Source organism: Channa argus, chromosome 23 (genome assembly GCF_033026475.1).
Source record: "Channa argus isolate prfri chromosome 23, Channa argus male v1.0, whole genome shotgun sequence".
NCBI classification, from domain to species: Eukaryota; Metazoa; Chordata; class Actinopteri; order Anabantiformes; family Channidae; genus Channa; species Channa argus.
In genome coordinates this window covers 11,132,910-11,154,370 of record NC_090219.1, presented here as the reverse complement: position 1 = coordinate 11,154,370, position 21,461 = coordinate 11,132,910, and the positions used below count along the sequence as shown (strand labels likewise).

The window sequence follows — 21,461 nt, the reverse complement described above, 5'->3', positions numbered from 1 at the left end:
GCTATGAGAGTGTTGAGACTGAACCAAGACCACTGGGCAGAAACGCGTTATAACGCTCTGACAGACTGAGTAGATCCAGCTAATAATTCTCCATATTCTCTGTATTATTTTTTATAAAATTACAAAATATAATCACTTTAAGTGACACTTTAAAGCTTCATTTGAATTTTGCAGCTGTGAAGTTTGTGCTTGTGCCTATAAGAGTTTTCCACCAAGATGTAATGTTTTATTCGTGAATTCATTGTTGGAGTGTAAACTTACCTGAGTCTAGTTTCGAGCAGCGCGTCGGCAGAATCCATCCCTGACAGTGACCACGGTGCATTCAGGTGTCTGAACTCAGTCAGGAAACTCCCCACTTCATCCTCATCCCTGAGGACACGCAACACAATCAAAGGAAGTCAGGTTAATTGGGAAAACAGAGTTCGAATACATCAAAAACATTAGACACCAAGCGTCTCTGAGGTTTGTTCAGGTGATTTACCTGACAGGAAGTGATGTGGTGAAGTGGAGGAGGGCAAAAAGTAGGAACATTTGAGTCACACTGATGGACGGCATCGTGAGGATGAAGCAGAATTTCCTGAAGAGTCAAAAGGGATTTTTCAAAGAGCCGAACAAGCAAACACATCATTTAGTACATATGCAGCTGGGTATCTGCTCAAAATCAAGCCTGGAACACAAATTATTTTCCCCATTTGTGTGGATAACTTGGTGTTGTACCTCACTAATCCTCTCGTCGTCTTAATGGGAACATATTCCTGCAGCAATGAGGGAGTTTTTCTCATTCAAAATAATGCAGCGATATTAATACAGCACATTTCAGACGTGGAGGAAAAGTAAAGAACACATCACAAACAATAAGCAAAAAGAGTAAAATAAAATCTAACCAATACTGTCTCTAGTCTGGGTATTAAGACACTCACCTGGACAGATCCTGCTCACAGACCAGATCAGACCTGCAGACTGGTTTCCAGAGACCAGACCACCTGCTTTTGTACCCCCTCGAGTATCAATCCTCAGACGGCCTTGACTCTGATTTTATTGGTTTGATTATTTACCCTGTCAACAGGTCGAGTTGGGAGTCACATTTTCCAGTTTGTTCACTTCCTGAACTATTATTGAAATGATTGGATCCATCTTCCTTAATGAGTTCTAATCACCTGTGAGAGCTGCCTGATGTTTGTTCACACAAATCGATTCGGAGTATTGATCCTCAAACATACATTTATATTGTTTTATAGCTGTAGTTTGTAATTCTGCTGGCTCCAACAGGACTATTGTCAGTGGAGAAATTATCCTGAATGTTCGACAACCACATTCATACTATTTTGTGTAGGACTCTCATTAATACAGCATTTAATAAAATAACCAATTTTATCCACTTATTCGTTCATATTCATGCAGTGGTGGGGAAACAGCTCTTTAAAGCTTTGAAAACAACGATATTTAGCCAGTGCCGCATAGATCCAAACAATAAGGGATTTTAATTTTTGACTTTTACGACTTGAATGATGGATCATCACTGCCCTTGAAAGGACTTTAGGGAATGATGCCTCTGTGACCGGTGTGCACAGGAGCAATGGTTGCAACAAGTAGGACCTCTTTAAAGGAGGCCAAGCTAAAGCTGGAGGATATTTCTGCTAAAAAACTGTGGCACTAACGTTCATTATCCAAGCTGAGACAAGAATTCCACCAACCCCAACATGGTTTATCATCGGCTGCATCGGTGCCATTACAGTTTCACTGTTTGCCAATTTACAATGCGGATTTCTTCAAAGGGAACCGAGTCTGGACAATACTAATACAGATTCAACCTTTCAGGGGCTTAACATTAAGAAGAGAACCGGCACCATGAACACAGAGTTAAATATCTTTTTATTTCCTGATGGTCAAACAGCTACAGCAGAAGGTAAAGACACACACCTCAGGTCACAGCTAGAGGTCGACTGATTAAAATCAAACTGGTTTTCAATGTCACATTAAATTATAATGTTGACAACAGTCACTGTTAGAAGATGATTTAATATGGGGAATAAGTAATGGTTCACACAAAATGCCATTTTCTCAGTGAAAACTCAAAAGCAGGCCATCACAAAACAACCGCTACACATACACTCACATGATTTGGTTACATCTGCAATTTGGTTTGGTTATAATTAACCATTTATATCCAGACAGTTCTGTCATATTAGCTGTATGTGACCTTTGTCTGCTAGTCCACACACACACACTGCAGCCAGTCATCAGCAGTCAATAGGTGGCCTTCATTAACTGAATCTCACAGTCCATGTATAGCGACATCTGCTGGTCTGCTGCCGCTTATCAGGAGAAAACGTCTGGGCAGAATGTAAAGGACGGGGAATGTGGCGTCTCAGCCACTGGTTTGAAATAATTGGTAGGTGAGAGATGCTGAAATGTCATAGCCTGATTCCTGGCTTCTCAATCTCGAAAAATATATAACAGCTCTAACAGATGTGCAGCCAAAGTCTGCTGCCACAAAATGTCTTGTGTCACAAAGACAAAGAGACATTTACTGTTGTTCTACAGCGCGTTATGGTCGATTTACTACTATATTCCTAATTAGTGTTTACGAGCATCCAGACCCAACAGTTTTACAAACATGAGAATGAATTTTTAAATCTCGGTTAGTGCTAAAGCACAAACACATTTTTCTAATAATAGCAACTAAATATAAATGTTTCATCCACCTCAGTCACCTTTGACCAGTCGACCTCTGTTTGCACGAGTTTAAACCCCCAAACAACAAACCAGATGTTTTACACCATAGAAACTCAGACTCTGATTGGACATAAATACAATGTTAGGAGTTAAATCACTTTGAAACATACAGCTGTTTTTGTTTTATTAGATTCAACAGATCAGGTCTAATATGCTTCATCACTGGTTGTCTTTTTACATTCTGACTGCCGCAGGTCTACACTTTCAACATGTGAAGACCTCTAGACTGAGCTACAACTGTCAATCACAGACAGCTACATCATTCAACCCCATTATTTGGTCAGATTAACATTAGAAGAAAGCTGAAAGGTCTGTGTGTTAGAGCACCGCGAGCTGCTACAGGTTCCCCCCTTTAGTTCGAGTCCAGCTCGACGTACAAGGAGAAAATGAACAAACGCCATTCTGTGAGTCCAGTGCTGATACTAAACGGGAAGAGTCCCTGTTATTTTATGCATGTGCACCTAATCCGCTGTGCCGACCCTGAATTTATGGGATAAGCAGAAAGGGAAAAAAAAACATACATATATGTGTATATATGTATAGAGATATATGTTAATATACATGTTGCTCATGTTAAAGACTAAAAATTCAAACCCTAAAGAGACTCTACAGTGTGTCAGCATATTGTTGAATATCAGGACTGGACTTTACAGAATTGCTTCTTTCAACAGTCAGAATTGTCAAAACTCCAAAATCCATCATATGAACCTTCCACTAATACATAAAGTTAAATACAATTACTAAGTGCGATTTGTCTCTGTCTAAGCAAAACCATCTGCATTCTTACCCCAGAACTGACCCATTTATATACAGACTGTGCTGTTTATGAACTTGGATTGAAGAAAATAGGACTTTAAGTGCATCATCAAAACAATAAGGCCAAATCTTTTATCCCAGTGGTTTCAAACCATTTCTGTATGTGACCTCTTAAAACAGGACACATTAACTTGTGTCCCCCCCAACACAGATTGCATAGATCTCATTCAGCTCATAGTTTGTTGAATCCAATAACTACTATAACTTATCCACCACTTAAAAAAGCACAAAAAAAAAGTCTACAGTCATGCTAACTGTTCTTAAACACAATGATAATTTGAGCTACAGGCTTATAATGTCAAGGCTAACATGCTAATGTGCAGTCCGACGATAATTACTGGTGTGTTAGGACGCTACAGTTGGGGCTGATGGGAATGTCCCTCAATATATTCATTTTCCTGGATTCAGTGGCCGTGAGACCTTTCAGCCTGAACAAAAGTGGTTAACACGGTCATTCCTGCAGACAAGTTGCTAAAGTAATAGATAGTAGCTGTTTTTTCTGCTTCCTTGCCACATATTTAATTTGAGACCATTTGCAGGGCAGCAAACCACAGGTTGGCAACCGCATTTTTACTGTGCTTTTGTTCTGGGTCTGTTGTCCCAGTTGGGTCTAGGACCCCCTGAGCTCAACCCCATCCTGCACATTTGTGACAAACTGCTACATGGACTAACACAGACCGAATCCCATAGCATCAGTTGCATCTCGCTAATGCTCTTCGGTCTCAGTTTATGTAAAGTTATCAAAGAATTTACCAAAAAAACCACAACAAAAAACCCAAATCTTAATTTGTGGAAGATTCATATGATTCACATGAGGTTTTGCAATAACAATGTCCTGCAAATATGTGAGTTTGAAACATCATGTCATACTGAGTAAAATTCATTTATGGCTAAAGCTTTGGCTCATTTTGATGACAGAGTATTTCAACACAACACCTTTTTCTTCTGAGGATTTCCTCAGAGTTTCTGCTCTGAGTTTATTTGCATAAGTGGAATTGAAAGATTAAAAAACATTCACCTGTGCGCCATTGCTCTCACTCAGCCATGACCAGCTTGACTGACCGGTTTTCTTTTGACTAAAATAAAAATGTTACATTTCTCACAGTTTTCGTGTTTCTAATTTTAGCGGGAATTAAAAGATGTAAAAATACAATTTCATAGCTACGACTGAGCTCAGGTCTGCTTGAAAAACGTCAGAATACTGGGGACGACTATTGTGGATGTGTTTGTTGAGAACATAGGCAGCAAATATGGACGAGGAGTAAAACTCAACTCTACTACGTTTCACCAATGTGAGCCAAGCGCTGACTCCTTATGATCACATGAACCTGGGAATGACTGCCAGGTGTCTGGTATCCTGAAAAACATTTAGCATCATTCAGAATCCAAAATATTCTATGTTCGAACAACTTAGAACTACTCAAAATGTGGTTCAATAAAAAGGTCCAATCCAATTCAAATGCTGAACAAATACAAGAGTCTCATGAAGTCTGAGTTGACACCACTGCAAAGGCAGACACATCTGAAAATGTCTCATAACACTGATCTCAAATGAGGACAAGCCCAGTTTAGCTCAGCACCAATAGGTGTGTAGGAGTGTGGAAAAAGGCCATAATAAATAAAACCAAAACAGACATGAAGCGACACATAATTTAAGTCAAGTCTAAGTCAAAGTAGTGCGACTTTAGAATCCGAGCTGGGGTCAGTTTCAGCTGTGAGTAACTTGTACCTGGACAAAATTAAAGACAAGACAACGAGAAACACAATCACAAAAAGACAATGAGCTAATAGCTACAAATCACCCAGACATAAGATTGGACTCAAGCAATGCAGCGCATTAAGATTTATCAACAGACCACAAAAACCAAAGCAAAAGGAAAGTCTGAGGTCAAGTCAAGATGGCTGACATCTAACTAACAGCAACGTCTCCAGTCTCTGTCTTTCGTAGCCTCAGAAGTCACAGCCTACAAAAACAAACAGTGGAAAACTCTGTTCACCTAAAAATAATCACAAGCTCAAGACAAGTCCAAGGAAAGACACCTACATTTACATGAGAGAAGAATGAAGCATGACAAATGTGAATCCACATGTCCACAAAACTGAGACAAGTCTATGGAATGAGAGTGGAATCAGGTTCAGCAAAAAAAAAAAAAAGTTTTACAGTCCAATCTACAGGCAGAGACACTATAAGCTGGGCAGGTCTCAGTTTTAAGACTAGAAATCAAAACAAAAACTAAACCAGGTCCCAGACACCTCGTAACCATTCAGCTGTTAACACCAACAGTGTTTGAAGGTGAATCTTTACTCTCAGGGTCTCTAACTTCCTGTCTCAATATACGTTTAAAGCTGTTCTGGCCGTTTCTTTCTGCGAATACCTTTTTAGACCCAGAGAGTAAAGTTCTGTCACAGTAAATCCTGTTATGTCCCCTGATAAAGGATGTGAGGAGCATCACGCGGTAGCGGCGACATCAGCATCCTAGACAGCGGCTGGAAACAGATGACGACTCCAGTGTCTGACAGGGGACATGAATGGGAGCACGGGCCTATATTGCACAGGGGTTGGTGAGATCTTCAAACACTGCTGGCTCTTCGATCCCTCGCGCAAACAGTTTGATCAACTGGCAGTGGACTCTGGGGATTACAGAGAGAGAAGACATTTTAGGATGAATATAAGCAGGCTCAACAGTTGAGAGTGAAAAAAATAACCCAGCTAACAAAAAGTAGGGTTCCTGATGGTCATAATACCTGACGTCGATGGCTGTGTGCGTCAAGATCTCGCCATCGCAGTTCCAGCTGCTGTAGGCGGGAGCGCAGCCACAAGCCGGGTGGTCTCGGCAGATCTGGCTGAAGATCTGCCGTTTGCCATTCTCCTGCAGGTCCAGATCCAGGTCTGAGTCGCTCTGGCAGTATCGTGGCGTGAAGCGGAAACGGCGAACCCGGTGCACCTCAACAAATGTCATGTCAAACTGGTCAAGAGAGGGATTATGGAAAAGATATCGGATATTATGACCAATATGTTTAAGTTTTGAACTGCTGATAAAACACGAAACATCACGTTGGGCACCTGGTAACTACACAATGTATTTTTCTATATATAGACAAAAAAAATAGTTTGTTAGTTAGTTAGTTCAGACAGCAACTGACTAATCAGCAATGCAAATAATCCTAAGATTTACCATCTTGCCCTGTGTCGTACCTGGTCGTCTTTGCTGGTGTGTCGGAGGAGATGTCTGAGAAAGTTGAAGCGGGAACATTTTCGGACCAGGATGAGGTCGGTGGTGCCGTCGGCCAGGTGAGCGGCAGGTGAAAGGCCTTTGGGGCTGCGAGGACATGCACAGCTCATACTGGCAGCATTTATAGCCAGGAACTTCCCTCGAATTGTCCGCCACTCGCTGTCACTCTCTGGGACAAAAACACACAGAAAAGACACATTTGACCTTTTTCCACTCTTGTGCTGCCAAACCTCTGACACGGGTGTTTGGCTTTCACGGACGAAAACGACAGTAAACGATACATAAAACTTCATTCAGCAGCTCGTGAAACGGCTACGATTTAACATATCCATATAAGCCAGTGTGGAAAGGAGCTGTGCTTATTTTTAAGTCATTCGAGTATCTAACATAAGGACAAGGACTGCTTGATGGAAAGTAAGGTAAAGGTATTTCATGAACTTGAAGAAGGCATTATAGTGGTGTGAACACTGGTGGATGAAGGTATAGTGTAAATTATTATTGGGAAACATGCCCCAGACCTACTTGACATACTTTTGCTGAAACCAAAATAGCAGATTTCCTAGCAAAAAGGCAGTTAGGTAACCAGCCCTGGATGAGGATTTGTTGGACTCACCACTTTCTGATACTTCATCCATCTCATATTTCTCAGCTCTCTCTGAAAGAAGCTGCCCGTTGTGCTGACAAACCAGACAGCTGGAAACATACAGACACATCAGAGTTATTTTCAAATCAGCAAAATACAATACCTGGACAGTTAACCATTACTTACTGTTCTACCTGCTATAAACAATCATTAACTAATCTGAAATGGACCAGACTGTTTTAGGTGCAGATCACTGATGAGTTTTGATTGTTTTTGGAGGAGCTCTATGGCACAGGGGACTAAGCTGAACTCTGTTTCGGAATCACAAACATGAGAGAGAGTCAGCTCGATTCCTCGTTCGTTTAGCGTCTGATTGGAACCATCAGCTGTTAAGCCAAATAAAAAAAGAAACAAAAATGTTACCTTAGCTTTGACTTCTAAACTTAACTTTGATCGGAAACAGACCGCTGTCAGCTGTATGTGACGTCAAAGGTTAAAGGTCAACCACGAGCAGGTAAAGTTTTCATAGGGTGTGTGTGTGTGTGTGTGTTTTCAAACACACACACACACACACACACACCTTGTGACATTTGCGCAGCATCTGTCTCACCCAGATAGACATCTAGCGGTGTCCCGTGGTGTTCCTAGGGTGCCCCTGGCTGGCAGGTAGGACACTATGCCTTCATAGTAATGATGGTTCAGAAACATCTTCACACCTGCAGAGTACAGAAGATAAATTTGTTTTTTTAGCAAGACTTAATAAATTCTAATTCTTAATAAAGTTTTAATTGCAGAAGTGTAATTTATTAGTAGGACGACATCAATAACAGATAAAGAAATTAGGCAGAAGACTCTGCAAAGACAGAAACTGGGGTGACAGCAGCTCTATTTGTATGACAGGTGAACCACAGGGTCATTGGCTTGATTCTTGGTCCCTCCTGGACACGTGCTGACGTGTCTTTGGCCAAGACACTGAACCCCACGTTGCCCCCGGTGGGTCAGGTGAGCACCTTGCATGGCAGAAGCAACATTGTAAAACGCTTCAGATAAATATAATGTATAAGTGGCCATTTACCAAACACCTTGTTCTAGTAAATGTTTATCAATGTGTATTACACTAATACTACAAAGTAACATAATTTCATATATATATATATATGGATATATATATATATATATATATGGATATATATATATATATATATATATATATATATATATATATATATATATATATATATATATGGTTATAGCTTTGTTCTTTTATGTATTAATTTCTGATTTTATTCTGAGCATCCCTTCAATTCAGCACCTGTCTGTAGCTGTGGCTTCATCTATGGTTTTTCACTGTGTTAAACTGTGACAAATATACAGCACAGAGATAACTTTGAGTCAAAAAGTCAAATCTCAGATCAAGCAAACTTAAACAAATAGATATATCTTAAGATCCAATAAGATTTTTTTTAATTTCCAAAAAAAACATCATTATCTCTGATCCATAAATGTACTTATATAGAAACACGCCTGAAAACCATGTTTAAATTTAGTTTAGTACCAAAGTAATCCAGAGATACATGACAGCTTAACCATGGGTAGTCTGTAAAAAGGAACTGCTAATACTTTGCATTACTCCAAGGATTTGCCAAAATGGAAGCAAAGATGGTCTAAGCAGTATTCAAGTTGCAGATTACAGCTTATGACATTTTACATCAAAAGGTTTAAATGCCAGGATTTTAACAACAAAAAAATATTGCATCGTCCTCTAACACCTAACATATAGTGTTTTTATTTTTCTTACCTGAGAAGTCATATCTGGCTGGTCCCATCCATCTTTTCCTCTCACTGTCAGTTAGGACATCACCGTAGAAACCGTATCCCAGCAGAGACACAGAGTAGCGCAGGAATGTGTTGTTATGATGAACTGAGCACACATCCATTGGCTGAGAGTCTCCTGAACACACACACACACACAATCAACATACACACCTAGACTCTGAGCCAACATTAATTATTAATAATCAAGAGATTGTCAAAATCTTAGGGTGACTGTACTGGAGGTCAAGCTGATATATATCAAATTTGGCAATGACATCTGAACAACACCGCTCTGAGCAGGACAGCAGGAAAACTGTGTTACAGTTGGTTTCATCAGAATTTGGAACACAGAACACAATCAGACCGGACTCACCTAATTTGAACAACGTACTAATGAGATGTTTTTCTAAAATGGCAAACATAACTTGTACTGTGTTACTTTCCACCACTAGTTATTGATAGATTGCTAGAATAGATTTATTTTAGTGCTTAGTTATGAAGGTCATAGGTCCATGGAAATGGGTTTTCTTTTCACTCTCCTCCTTCTATGACCATCAGTGGTCTTTTCACAAATAAGATGATAAATTCCATCTCTCAAAGATCATCCTTTTATTTACACATGTCCTACATGCAACTCATCTGGTGATGAAACAATTCATTATTAATTTGTAGCAAGAGTGTTTGACTGACCCACTATGATGTGCAGTGCAGAGGTCACAGGGTCGTTCGCTCCGACAGTGGCAAAGCAGATACAGTCAGTTGAACCTGAAACAAAGAGAAGAAGCAGAACAACGATCAGCGGAAATGAGGAGCTGGATGTTAACAGTACAGGAATCAGGAGTCATATCTGGTTAATAATGGGCCTGTCACTTTTTATTCAAACTTTGAACATTCGTTTGAAGCTGGTAAAAACAAAAACTAATATTCGAACTGTAATCCACTACGTGTCTGTATTGACCTCTCAATAAATGTATCTATTAACATTGTATTCGCTACGACAAAATGGCCCATGCAGTATTTTGAGTTCCACATTGTAGATGGCAAAATCATAAAGATAAAGCTGAGTGCCGACTCTGCAAAAAGCAGTTGTCTTACTCAACTACGAGAACACACTTGAGCACTCGGCTGCAATTTTTCCACCCACGTGAGGCCGAGGAGTTAACGTTACCAAACACAAGTGGAGCCGCATCAGCTCAACAGCCTCGGCCGACTGCCATCTTCCGTCAAACGTTAGCAAGTGAAGTGATGTTAAACCCGGCATATTCTACATCGGATGGAACGGGGAGGGGGGGGGGTTATGGGAATTTCATGTCGATTTGAATACTGTTCGAAAGTAACTTTTGTAAATAGTGACAGGCCCAGTTAATAATGTAGAAGATAACTTGTATTTAGAAATGTTGCCTGTTTAAATACAATATTTGGAAGTTGCACATCCTACAACACTGCTTCACAAATCCTCAGAGACATACAGAACACCTGCGGCAATAACAGTAGCCATTAATTAACCAGGTAAGCTGCTTCTCCTCTGCAGAGAATTAATGTCACCCTGATGACTGCGTGTATTTATAGAACATTTAGGGAGAACATCAGAAAACACAAAGAACAACAACAAACAGAACAGATGGAGAAACGAGGACACGGTGAGTAGCTGCATTTTTACCCCGGTAACAGATATTTCTGGTCTCTGACCATCAGCTGTCTATAAAGTCCTATTACCTCACAAATCAACTGTCAGTGAATAAATCACTCAATATTGTAGTTTGTGCCTGATTTCCTGTCAGTCGTATCAGTGTTTCTGACCTGCAGGAATGATCCCAATGCGAAGTGCACAGGGCAACAGTGTTTCATCCGGACAGTTTAGATCTACGCCGCCATCAATCTGAGTTCTCCAGATCAGCCCGTGGACGATTTCGCTGAACATGCCATCTCCTCCGACACACACCACACTGAGCCACAGGCAAGTGTTAACATAAAAAACACATTACAAAAGTGAAACAAAACTAAATCTATGTAAAATGCAATTTACACAAAGATATCAGAAAAGATAAAACAGGCAAATTCGTAATTATTAGTTTATTAGTAACTAGTACTAAATTGTGAAATGCAGACAGTAGCAGACCAAAGTAGTCAGGCCACTAAACATAAATACTGTTCATTTTAATGCACTGTGGGTGAAGTAAGCTCATAGTCTTTCATCTTTGCAACTCTAACCTCATTTGGTCTCCAAACAGAGCTCGGACAGATCTCAGTCTGCTCTCCAGAAAAGAAAATAAATTACTTTCTATCTGTATTCCAGGAAAAAAAAGTTTCCAGGGTTGAAAGAACGCGTACGAACCCGGAACAATCTGAACTAACAAACAGAAAATACATTAACCCACCCATCGAATTTCTTCAGCTCCGCCTCCGTTCTCAAGTGATCCCGTGCATGATTGGCGTACTCTGTCACTGTCACCAGAAACACAGACACATTTTTAAATGAAGAATCCCGACACAAAGGTTCGGAGAGCAGGAAGTGCACGTTGACACATACCGATCACGTCTGTGGAGATGCCGGCTCGGGCAAAAAGAGGAGCGACCTTCTGATCGTAGATGCGTTTTCCCTGTCGCTTCCCACCGTAAGGGTTGATGTAGACCAGCAGGCGCTTGGGTCTGCTGGCTGTACACAACGACAAGAACATTACTGACAGTTTCCTGTAGCAATGCGTGTGTTATCCGGTGTGTATCGCTGTGAATTCCTACCGATGGTGGCGAGCAGCTCTCTGATGCTGCTGACCCAGTGTTGACACAGTGCCACATCTGGACATGTGAATGTGACCTCAGAATTCCGCCAGCGGTGCTGCCGACACCTCTCCACGTAAAACACTGAAACACGAAACAAAACTGCTTTTATTGTGTTTAACATATGTTCACTTGGGTTTTACTTGGGTTTTTTGTGCCTTGACTGTGACATGTTACATCCAGATGTGGTAGCTGTATTTATGTGCATGTCTTTTCGTCGGTTTATTTACTGTATGTAAAGTTCGATTTACTTTGGCTAAATTTCCAGATGTGTCACCACGTAAACCTCCAGATTTGTTTGAGTATTTGCTGTTACTTCCTGCATGTTTTCAGATATTTGTAATGTATTTGTAGGTGCGTACAATAGTCTTCCAGTTTTACACAATTTGCTTTCACGTGTTCTCCTAAAAGTGCTTAGTGTGGTTCCAGGGGTTTTCAGATGTTTACCTGTGAAGGCCTGCCCGCAGTCCTTTCCTTCTCCCTCCTGGATCTTTTTCCAGCTGCCACTGTTTGTTGTTCTGCTGCTCTCCTCCTCGTCTTCCTCTCTGACAGCGATGATCTCTGACACAGACACAACGTGACTCACGCCTGAACACACATACACACCGTTTGTTAGCTTATAGCTCAGCATCTGCCTGTTGGACATCCGATTTTCGGCGCTTGCACTAGCAGCCAGTTATCTTTCAGTTTCAGGTTTGATGACATTGTGGCCAAAATAAAGCCACATAGGCTATTTAAAGTGATGCAGCAATTTTTACATGACATACAAAAGAAATGACCGGAAACCAGTGGTTGCTTGGAAAATAAGAAATGTAAAAAAATCATAAAATAAGATGTGAAATGAGTAGGTTTGGTTTTTAATGTCTAAACTAAGATCTACCTGTGCACTAGTGTAAGCTTGGGCACATGCATGAAATACAAAGTCACATGACTTAACTAGGATTTTAACATGTATACGGGTCAGGAACCGCAGAGAAAAACCCTTTTTGCAAGACCTGCATCCTCTTTTTTTGTAGCTTTGTATTTTACAATTTTTAACATTTGTCTAGTACAAATTACAATCTTGCCCTTTAAAATACTTCTTTGCAATCTAGAGGGAGAGTTTTAAACACCGTGTTTAAGGGGTATGAATAATTTTGCAAAGTGTTTACACATCAATTGTAACATGTAATTTTAAACTCTGTACTGCAAACTCTAAATTCTATTATATTGTTGAATTTTGTTTTTAGACCCCTTTAAAAAGTAAATTATTTTATTTCATCATTTATTGTAATCTGGGTGACACAACCCCTAAACATCTTTGATTGTGCTGCGCTTATCCTGAACACAGAGCCATTTCACTACAGAAACTGAACCTGAGACTGAAGGGAGACTAGAAAAAGTCTCCTTAACAAAGCTGAAACATCATTTCAGCAAAACACACAGCTTTCTGTCTGCTTCAGGTTTACACAGCAAACAGGTGTTTGGGTGATTATGACAACAGAAACACAAACCTATGCGGGTGTTACAGCTGCCTGTGGCCTGTGGCAACACTGAACTAGAATAGGAAGTAATGAGCTTTAACCTGCTTACACAAAACAATCTCATAGGTGCTCGGTCATGGTCCATGTTCTCTTTGAAATTTTGGGACAAGATAAGATTGCAGTTTGTAGAAAGATTCAGTCGAACACAAAGTATATTTTTGATTCCGGATCAGTTTAGTATTAATTCAGTTGAAGCAGCCTGCAGGCACACAGCAGGGCACAGAGAACCCTTAAGCATCCTCTTTGTGATCTGAAAATTTACCTGCTCTACGGCTTTGACTAGTCAAATACTGTTTTTGCATTTTGTGAAACACAACTCACGTGTGTGACCGACACGCCTGCTGGTGAATGGACCGTTTCACCACTAGATGTGCAACTGTGAACTAAATACACAACACATTTTTTTTATTGTCAGTCAGAGATTGAGTTTATTAGGATTAAGTTTTATTGGAATTTGGAAATGTGTTGGCATCTTATAATGTGCTGTCAAAGGTGTATAACCACCGTTGTGTTAAGTAAAATTACCCCCACTAGGGGTGGAGTTTATGCAGCCTATCAGCCAAAAGTGTCTCAAAACCGTCACCTGCGTTTGTGATTAACAACAGTTCGGTGACAAATTAATGGCAGAAGCAGTTTTCAAAACGATGGCAACTGAATGAAAGTCAGGTTATCCAGTAACAGGTTGCACTAACAGACATCAGTCCAACACAACACAACAACCCAACACAATTTAACATGTGCAACACTGATGATGGGTTACAAACAGATCTATTCGTGCCATGTGGAGTTTACAGCTCAACATTAGCAGCTGTGGGTTTCACTGTAGCTGGTACACAAACACGAAGCAGAAGGTCTGTGTGTGAACACATGCACTTTCTTAAAGCATTTGAAGAGGCTGTTACAATACCTCAACTGTCGTGCAAATATAGCAAACTGCAATACTTCAAGGCACTAACGTGATCCATTGTTAATATAAATATGTGGATTTCAGCTTCTTAAAGTACAGTCAAAGATCAGGTTTTCGGCTTGTCCCTTCAGGGGTCGCCACAGCAGAACTTGTTCCACACATTGATTTGGTGCGAGCTTTTATGCCTGCCGCAACCCTCCCATGGGACCCGCACCGAGGTTCCCCTTGGTTGCTGGGCGGGGCCACACCTGGTGGTGTGGGATTCGAACTCACGACCTTCTGCATCCCAACCCAATGCTCACCACAGTACTTGAATCAAAAACGGTTTTGCAACATTTGCTCAAATGAGCCTGACAACTGGTAACTTCATGAATAGCGTCACTGTTCTATAAGAGAAAGAGTCAGAATAGAAAAATACAGGTGATCTCCAACGTGAGTTTTCATGAGATACACACAGCAGTAAATGCAGCCCTGCGGAAAGGACATTGTTGTATTATGATTAATGAATGATTAATGGGTCGGAGTCTCCATCTGCAAAGATTTAATGTTAAAAGAATCTCAATATTTAGGCAACTGCACAGTGACCCGAAAGTTATGCAAAAGGACACAGAGGCGAAGTATCAGGCCACAAAAGACGCAAAAACAACCGCAGAGAGACAAAAATCACACAAAGTGACCACAAAGAGAGGAGCCAGAAAATACTGCAAAACCACTACACAGGTTCCCAAACGCAACGCAGCGATGTGCAGAATAACCACAAAGAGACACCAACAATGTCGCTGCACTGTTTGTAGGGGGGGCAGCTTTTTACATTGTCTCAATGTCTCATCCAAGCTGGGACACAGATGATCAGCAGAAAATGTTTCAGTTGAGCTTATGTCAAGCGAGTTTATGACTAATGTTTCTGTCTAGACACAGTCCAGCTCCTTTGTGGATACAAGTCTTAACCATTTCTGTCCAGAGTCCCACTTTAAAAAAAAGGGAACTACTGTTTGTGAGTCCTAAAGACAATTTAGGTTCGGAAAGTTCCCGCATGAGTTTCAGACTGGACGTCAGGTCTTACGTAACCGGATACGTCTTGTGTCCCTTATTATTACAGTTAGGACCAAATCATATTCTGTTGCGGACATTCATAATAGGTTATCCGCTTAATGTCTCTAAGACTAACACGTCCTCTCTGTGTCCTTTCCGTCCTGTGTTTATCACGCAGAATGTCGCGTTGTTTCAAAGGCCGACGTACACAGATGCAGATACACAGTTAAGAACATACAGACAGACACATTAACCGGGTCTTACTGGGTCTGAACGGGTGGTACATCGGGCTGGAGACCCGTCTCTTCCAGGTGAGCAGGCACCGACTCAGGCTCACATCGTACGCCGCGTTTCTGACGCGGAGCTCGGACAGCAACAGCAGCAGCCTGGCCGGCCTCTCCATCTGCGTTTATCGGTCCTGCTACGTCCTTCAGCCCGCTGAGGAGGCAGCAGCAGCGTAGGGTCGGTTACCTGTGCCCGGGCATCTTCCTCTGAGTTTACCAAGATGCTCCAAACTCCGAAAACGAGCCACAGTCTTTAGGACAGCGCCGGAACCAGTAAAACGTTCCGTGTAGCGGATTCTCAGCTCGAGAGTTTTTTTTTTTTTTCTGACAGATAGCGGTTTTTAACCGGATGTAGGAGGAGCTACGTGGTGCGTTCAGGTGCTGGAAGGAACGTTATCAAAGGAAGGTTATTCAAACGGTTAATCAAACGTTCGTAATTCGTCGACCTTACGCACAATCGCGATTTTCTTTACGTCAGTATTTATCACGGTAGCTTTACTGTTATACTAAGTGTACTTCTAAATCCATTATTTTTGACAGCTCAATAAAAACGTTAACTTAACTAGTTGGGTATGCATTTAATAAAAATAAAATATACAAATATGAAGACGAATTCATGATTTGAAATTGTCATTTAAAATGGCAATTTAAGTTTATGTGTGTTACTTTTCAACATCAATGGACTGAAAGTAAAATAAAACAAGACAGATTATAGAGAATTAAAAAAATAACTGGAATAATCAAGGTGTAGAAACTTCTGGGTGTCATAATGGCCCTTTATAAACAGCTTCTATAAAGACATAAAGACTTTTGCCTTTGCATATGTAAGACACATGCATATAGGCTACATTTTAAATTATCTTCACAAATCATTGGTGTGAAATGTTTCTCTGTTGTTCTCTCTCTTTGTGCTTATACCATAGACTATTTACAAAGATTGTGACAATTACAGCTTTTCCCACAGCATATGAAGGACCGTGAATCTGTAGCGTAGGTCGTTTCGAACGTGATGACGTAAATGATTAGAAGGAAACAAAAACAATTGAGGTTTTTTGCTTATTGTAAAGAAAAATATACGTGAAAAATATTTATAAAAGTGAATGTTGTATATGACTTAGTAAATAAGTGTACTCAATGTGCTTAAGGTATTGGAAATAAAAATACTTTAAGCAGGACAATGTCTCTTGTCACTGTTTTAATTATTACTTATTTTACTTTTATTTATAAATTAATTGGTTCAGAAAATAGTTATACATTTCGCAATTACAAATTATACATTCAAAATATGTCCTACAGCATTTGAATAAATGTACTTATGTGTTACTTTTTCATAATGTTTGTGTGTGCGTACATTTTTCTTTCAGCAAATTTGATTCAGAGACAGAAGGGGGCGCTGTCGCTGCACACACCGTTTGGATATTGTTGAAAAGTCTCGTTTCAGACTAATTCTTCTTTGATTTATTCTTTGAGTTTGAAGTGAGTTTTTAACACACACACAAATTTTAATGATCAGAATCACAAAGTCACTACATGATAATATGACGCTCTTGAATCCAGCTTTCAACATCAAAACAACTGAATATTTTTAAGCCTGTTGCTCATGATTAGCAGATAAAAATAACTGTAGTTTTAATCTGAATGGAAGTGATTTAAATGTCAAAATCTCAGGAGACTCTGTTACTCCACTGTAATTAATGTAATTTTCTGCATCATGCATGAATCTCTGCTGGTTGTATATGATGCTCAGCAGGTTATCTTTTAGCAGGATTTTGCCTTTCCTCCAAACGAGAAACCTCCAGTCACAGACGCTCAGCTGAAATAAGAATCATTATATGTCCAGTAGTTAAACTGCATTTTTTAATTATAATTATAATTTATACCTTGTGACATTAACAAAAATGACAATAAACATTTGTCATTTTGAAAACGTTTTAAAAACTCTAATGCAAAAACAATAATAATTCGTTTCAAGCATTGCATCGAACAACAAACTCGGACCATAGGTTCAGATTTATCTTTAAGCTAATTTTCATCTCTTGTCCCTTCAAAGTTCATAATCAACAAACATGATCAGAATGAAGCTGCACTAGACAAACTGTTTAAATAACTAAAACTTGATTAGAATAGTTGAATAACTACAGCAAATCAGTATTGATGAATAGATTTGGGGCAACAGCACCTCTGCTGTTGTAATAATGCCCCCACACTGGAGAGGAACAGTCTCTTTGGATTTGAAATACACATTTGAACAAGCTCTCTTTGGTTAAATAAAACTTGCGGTGATATATGCTGGCCATACATAGGTTTTGTGAAATGGGTCACATTTTCAGTACAGAGATAAATCCTCCTGTGAAAGACACTGAAGTTAATCACTAAACACTATTAAAATCTTCTAATTTGAAGTCTTCATTGAGTTTGACCCTGTGACCTCCCAGTTTGAGGTCGTCCTCTCTTCCCCTGAGAGAGACCGAGCAGAGACGGATGAGTCCAACAGGAAGCTCCTCTCTGGCCCCTGATGGATGCTGCTGCCTCCGACGTTCAGGCTGCGGTGAGGGAACGAGCTGGCTCCATGGTGAGGAGGAAGAGGAGCAGGGTGTGGGTCAGGGTTATATATAGAAAACAGTCCTCGCTGTGATGCATGATGACACAGGCTCTCCAGCTGTGTCCACTCAGGTGATGTCATCTAAAATGGACGATGGAGGTGGAGAGCAGCTGTCCCTGCACAGCAGCAAAACACCTTCCACCTACTGATCTGATATAAACTTTACCTGTGACTCTGACGCTGCACCAGTCAGGCTGAAGGGCAAAGGTCATCTGTCACAAGACAGAGTGGCAGCAATATACGTCAGATGCTATGGTCCCAAAAACTGGATGTTGTACTGCTCAATCAGATATTCAAATGGAAAACATTCCTGTCTAACGTCATCTGTCAGTCTGTCTATCACCAGAGCAAACAAGAAGGGGCTCAGAGCTGATCCTTGATGCAGACCCACCTCCACCTTGAACTCCTCTGTCAAACCTACAGCACCTCACCCCGGTCTTACAGCTCTCATACATGTCCTGCACCACTCTAACATACTTCTCTGCCGCTCCAGACGTCCTCATACAATACCACAGCTCCTCTCTCTGCAAAAAAACACATTTCCTGTAGGGGTGAATATCGCTGCTCTGCTCCCAGTGCTGTTTTGTGAACCTGGGTCACAGGAAGCTTTGACTGCACCTCCGCCATGTGTCTCACTGTTACACTCTCACATCACACAGTAAAACAGAACAAGAAAGTTGCCGAAAGGAAATTTGTTTTATCTTTGCTTGTTCACTTTTAACCTTTAAGCCTGTCTTTAAATAAAGCAGCTGTGTGTGATGGTGCAGCTTCCCATTGATCACACACAGATCTATAAACTATTTAGCATAGTCTCAGACCACTTTCTCTCTGGATAATTGGAGGCGCAGTAAAGTCAGTCGAGAAGCGGAGACTCTGCAGCAAAGATCTCACTACCACAGCGAACGTTTGGACGACTGCAGAGTTGCTCATGCGACGGTGACTGTGGCTGACGTGAGGCATCCATGTTTGTTGCAGTTCCACATATTTCTGTCTCATTAAACACCAAGTTGGACTAAAGCTTTTGGCGAATCCATTTCCCAGATGCAATTAGACCACAGATGTTGACATAAACGCACTCTACAAGTCTGAACTGATTAACTGGTGAATCTGATTTGACACAAACTTTGCTGATCGTTGCTCCGTTGGTAATTTTTCACGGTGTGAGCTTCTCTTTCCTACAGTCACAGTAACAACCAAACCTTCTCTTGGCTTGTGTTCATACAAAAATTACCCATCGTAGACCACAGCTGCCATTTAACAGTGCAATCTGATCATTTTTATGGAACTCTGAGCTCAAACTTATTAAAAATAATGGCTGCAGAATTTTCTTGTCACTTGCTTTCACTTGTTCTACTTCCTCCCTCAATAGATTCAGATTCCACCAATGAATTACCAGAAATCCACTTTATTGTCTGTTGAAGATTTGACATGCATGTGGTTTTGGGCCTTCGAAGCTGGTTTACTGGGTTGCACTGGAGCTGTTGTTGGAGCAGCAACTACTTAAACCCAGACCTACAAGCCTGCAACTTATTTTTAGTTGGCTTGACTGTCACCATGATGTCATGGTAGAAATGTTACACTTTGACATATGAGGAAAGACGATTGGTAAAATTGGGATTTTAGGTGAAAATATGCCCAGAAGTGAGAAATTCTTCTCATCTGTTGATATAATCATCACAGTTTCATGACCTGTTCTCACTGGCCAATGAAAAAAATAACCGAGGGAACATTCGGCAGATTAATCGATAATAAAAATAACTGTTAGTTGCAGCCGCAGTGCAAAACAACAAACCACAATATAAAGACACTGCTTGTGCTTTGTGTTGGGCCTTTTGATCCCAGTCACTGCTGCAGTGTAAGTTCACCACCAACAGGTAGTAACTGGTCCCCCGAGTCAATCCAGGTTAAATGGTGTTATTTTCTGGTACTTTTGTTTACAGTTAATTTCTGAAATGATCATTAAGCTACAGTGTGTTTTAAATCCTTTGTAATAATTCAAATCAAGTGTTTCCAGCTTTGGACACATGAGTTTGTCACTTGTCTTAACATTAAGATAAAGTCAATTTCTCGGGGTTTTACTGTTATTTGGTGCTTTTTTGTCTTAAATTTTCAATTGCAAATAGTCAAAGGCTGTTGTTGGTGAATTAGAAAGTCAGAGGATCGTTTAGCAGTTTCAGAGTTGTGGGTTTGACTCACGTTAAACACACTGAACCTCAACATCCAAGAGTCAAATTCCTTCAGACTCAAAGCTCAAGTTTCTCTCTTCAAGATTCAGATGTAACATTCAAAGGCTGCAGGAATTAAGGGTCACTGTTTGAGAATTGCTCAGAGGGTTTAAGGTTGTGATTTTCATACTTATCAGTTTCGGTGAGTTCACCAGCCAAAGAGAGAAGATGCTGATAAGTGCTCAGAACTCCAGTGTGGTGGTGTCTGGTTTAAATCTTCTTTAACTATGAGACTGTCACCCTGGAAAACAAGAATCTATTTGTCTATATAGAGACTATGTATGCATGTTACTGTAGCAGGCAGGTGGTATTTAAAGGCAGGAAACCATCATTGGAAAGAGGTCAGGGTGGTCTTCCCACAGCAGACCAATGTTTAAATCCAGTGCCTCAACACAATATCACGCCTTAAAATGAGGTTATGAATTGGACCCAGAAATGAGCAGATCACAGAGGACTTGGAAGGCAAACAGTTTATTAAAGATAAGCGGAGACCAGAGACCTCGTGACCAGAGAGGAAGACGGGGATGGCCAGGAGACGGTAGGAAACTGAGGGGAAAAAAAGAGACAGAGGTGAATGACAAACTATTGCACGGGGAATATATTGGCAGAACCAGAGATCTTACTGCGGGTGGAGGTTTGAAGTACGGCGGAGCCCAGGTAGGGCAGGAGACCAGAACAGGAGGAAGGGATGACACTAAAAGCGGCTGGCAGAAAAGCAACCAGGGAGCAAAAACAGGCAGACTCGAGCAAAGTACCAACATAAACAGGAAACAAGTAGCAAAGGAAAAAGCGCAGGGGAGCGGACTCCAACTCAAACCCTGCCTAAAAAAGGTAAACGCAAAAACGCTTCTTCCAAAAACAAAAGAACCTTAAGTAGGACGGGAATAAACAGTTGTTCAATAACTAAAAAAATAAAAAAATAAAAAA

General features: G+C 40.6%; 1 protein-coding gene across 1 annotated transcript; it reads right to left on the bottom strand.

Moving 5' to 3' along the window:
* Window positions 1–1,855: 1,855 nt before the first annotated feature.
* On the bottom strand, window positions 1,856–16,060 carry LOC137108604 (ceramide kinase-like). Its single transcript, XM_067493387.1, has 13 exons — window positions 15,688–16,060; window positions 12,409–12,549; window positions 11,923–12,045; window positions 11,714–11,839; window positions 11,562–11,628; window positions 10,984–11,129; window positions 9,874–9,948; window positions 9,167–9,319; window positions 7,979–8,084; window positions 7,399–7,478; window positions 6,749–6,954; window positions 6,298–6,518; window positions 1,856–6,183 (listed from the first exon to the last, which is right to left on the bottom strand). The coding sequence occupies exons 1-13, from the start codon at window positions 15,824–15,826 to the stop codon at window positions 6,096–6,098; spliced, it is 1,671 nt and encodes a 556-aa protein (XP_067349488.1). The 5' UTR covers window positions 15,827–16,060; the 3' UTR covers window positions 1,856–6,095.
* Window positions 16,061–21,461: the final 5,401 nt, after the last annotated feature.

Excerpts from the sequence above, each read along its gene's own strand:
- LOC137108604 (XM_067493387.1), bottom strand. The coding sequence starts at position 15,826 with ATGGAGAGGCCGGCCAGGCTGCTGCTGTTGCTGTCCGAGCTCCGCGTC. Across the intron at positions 6,519-6,748 it reads ACACCAGCAAAGACGACCAG|TTTGACATGACATTTGTTGA; the intron begins GTACGACACAGG and ends TCTCTTGACCAG. Across the intron at positions 6,184-6,297 it reads CACACAGCCATCGACGTCAG|AGTCCACTGCCAGTTGATCA; the intron begins GTATTATGACCA and ends TGTAATCCCCAG.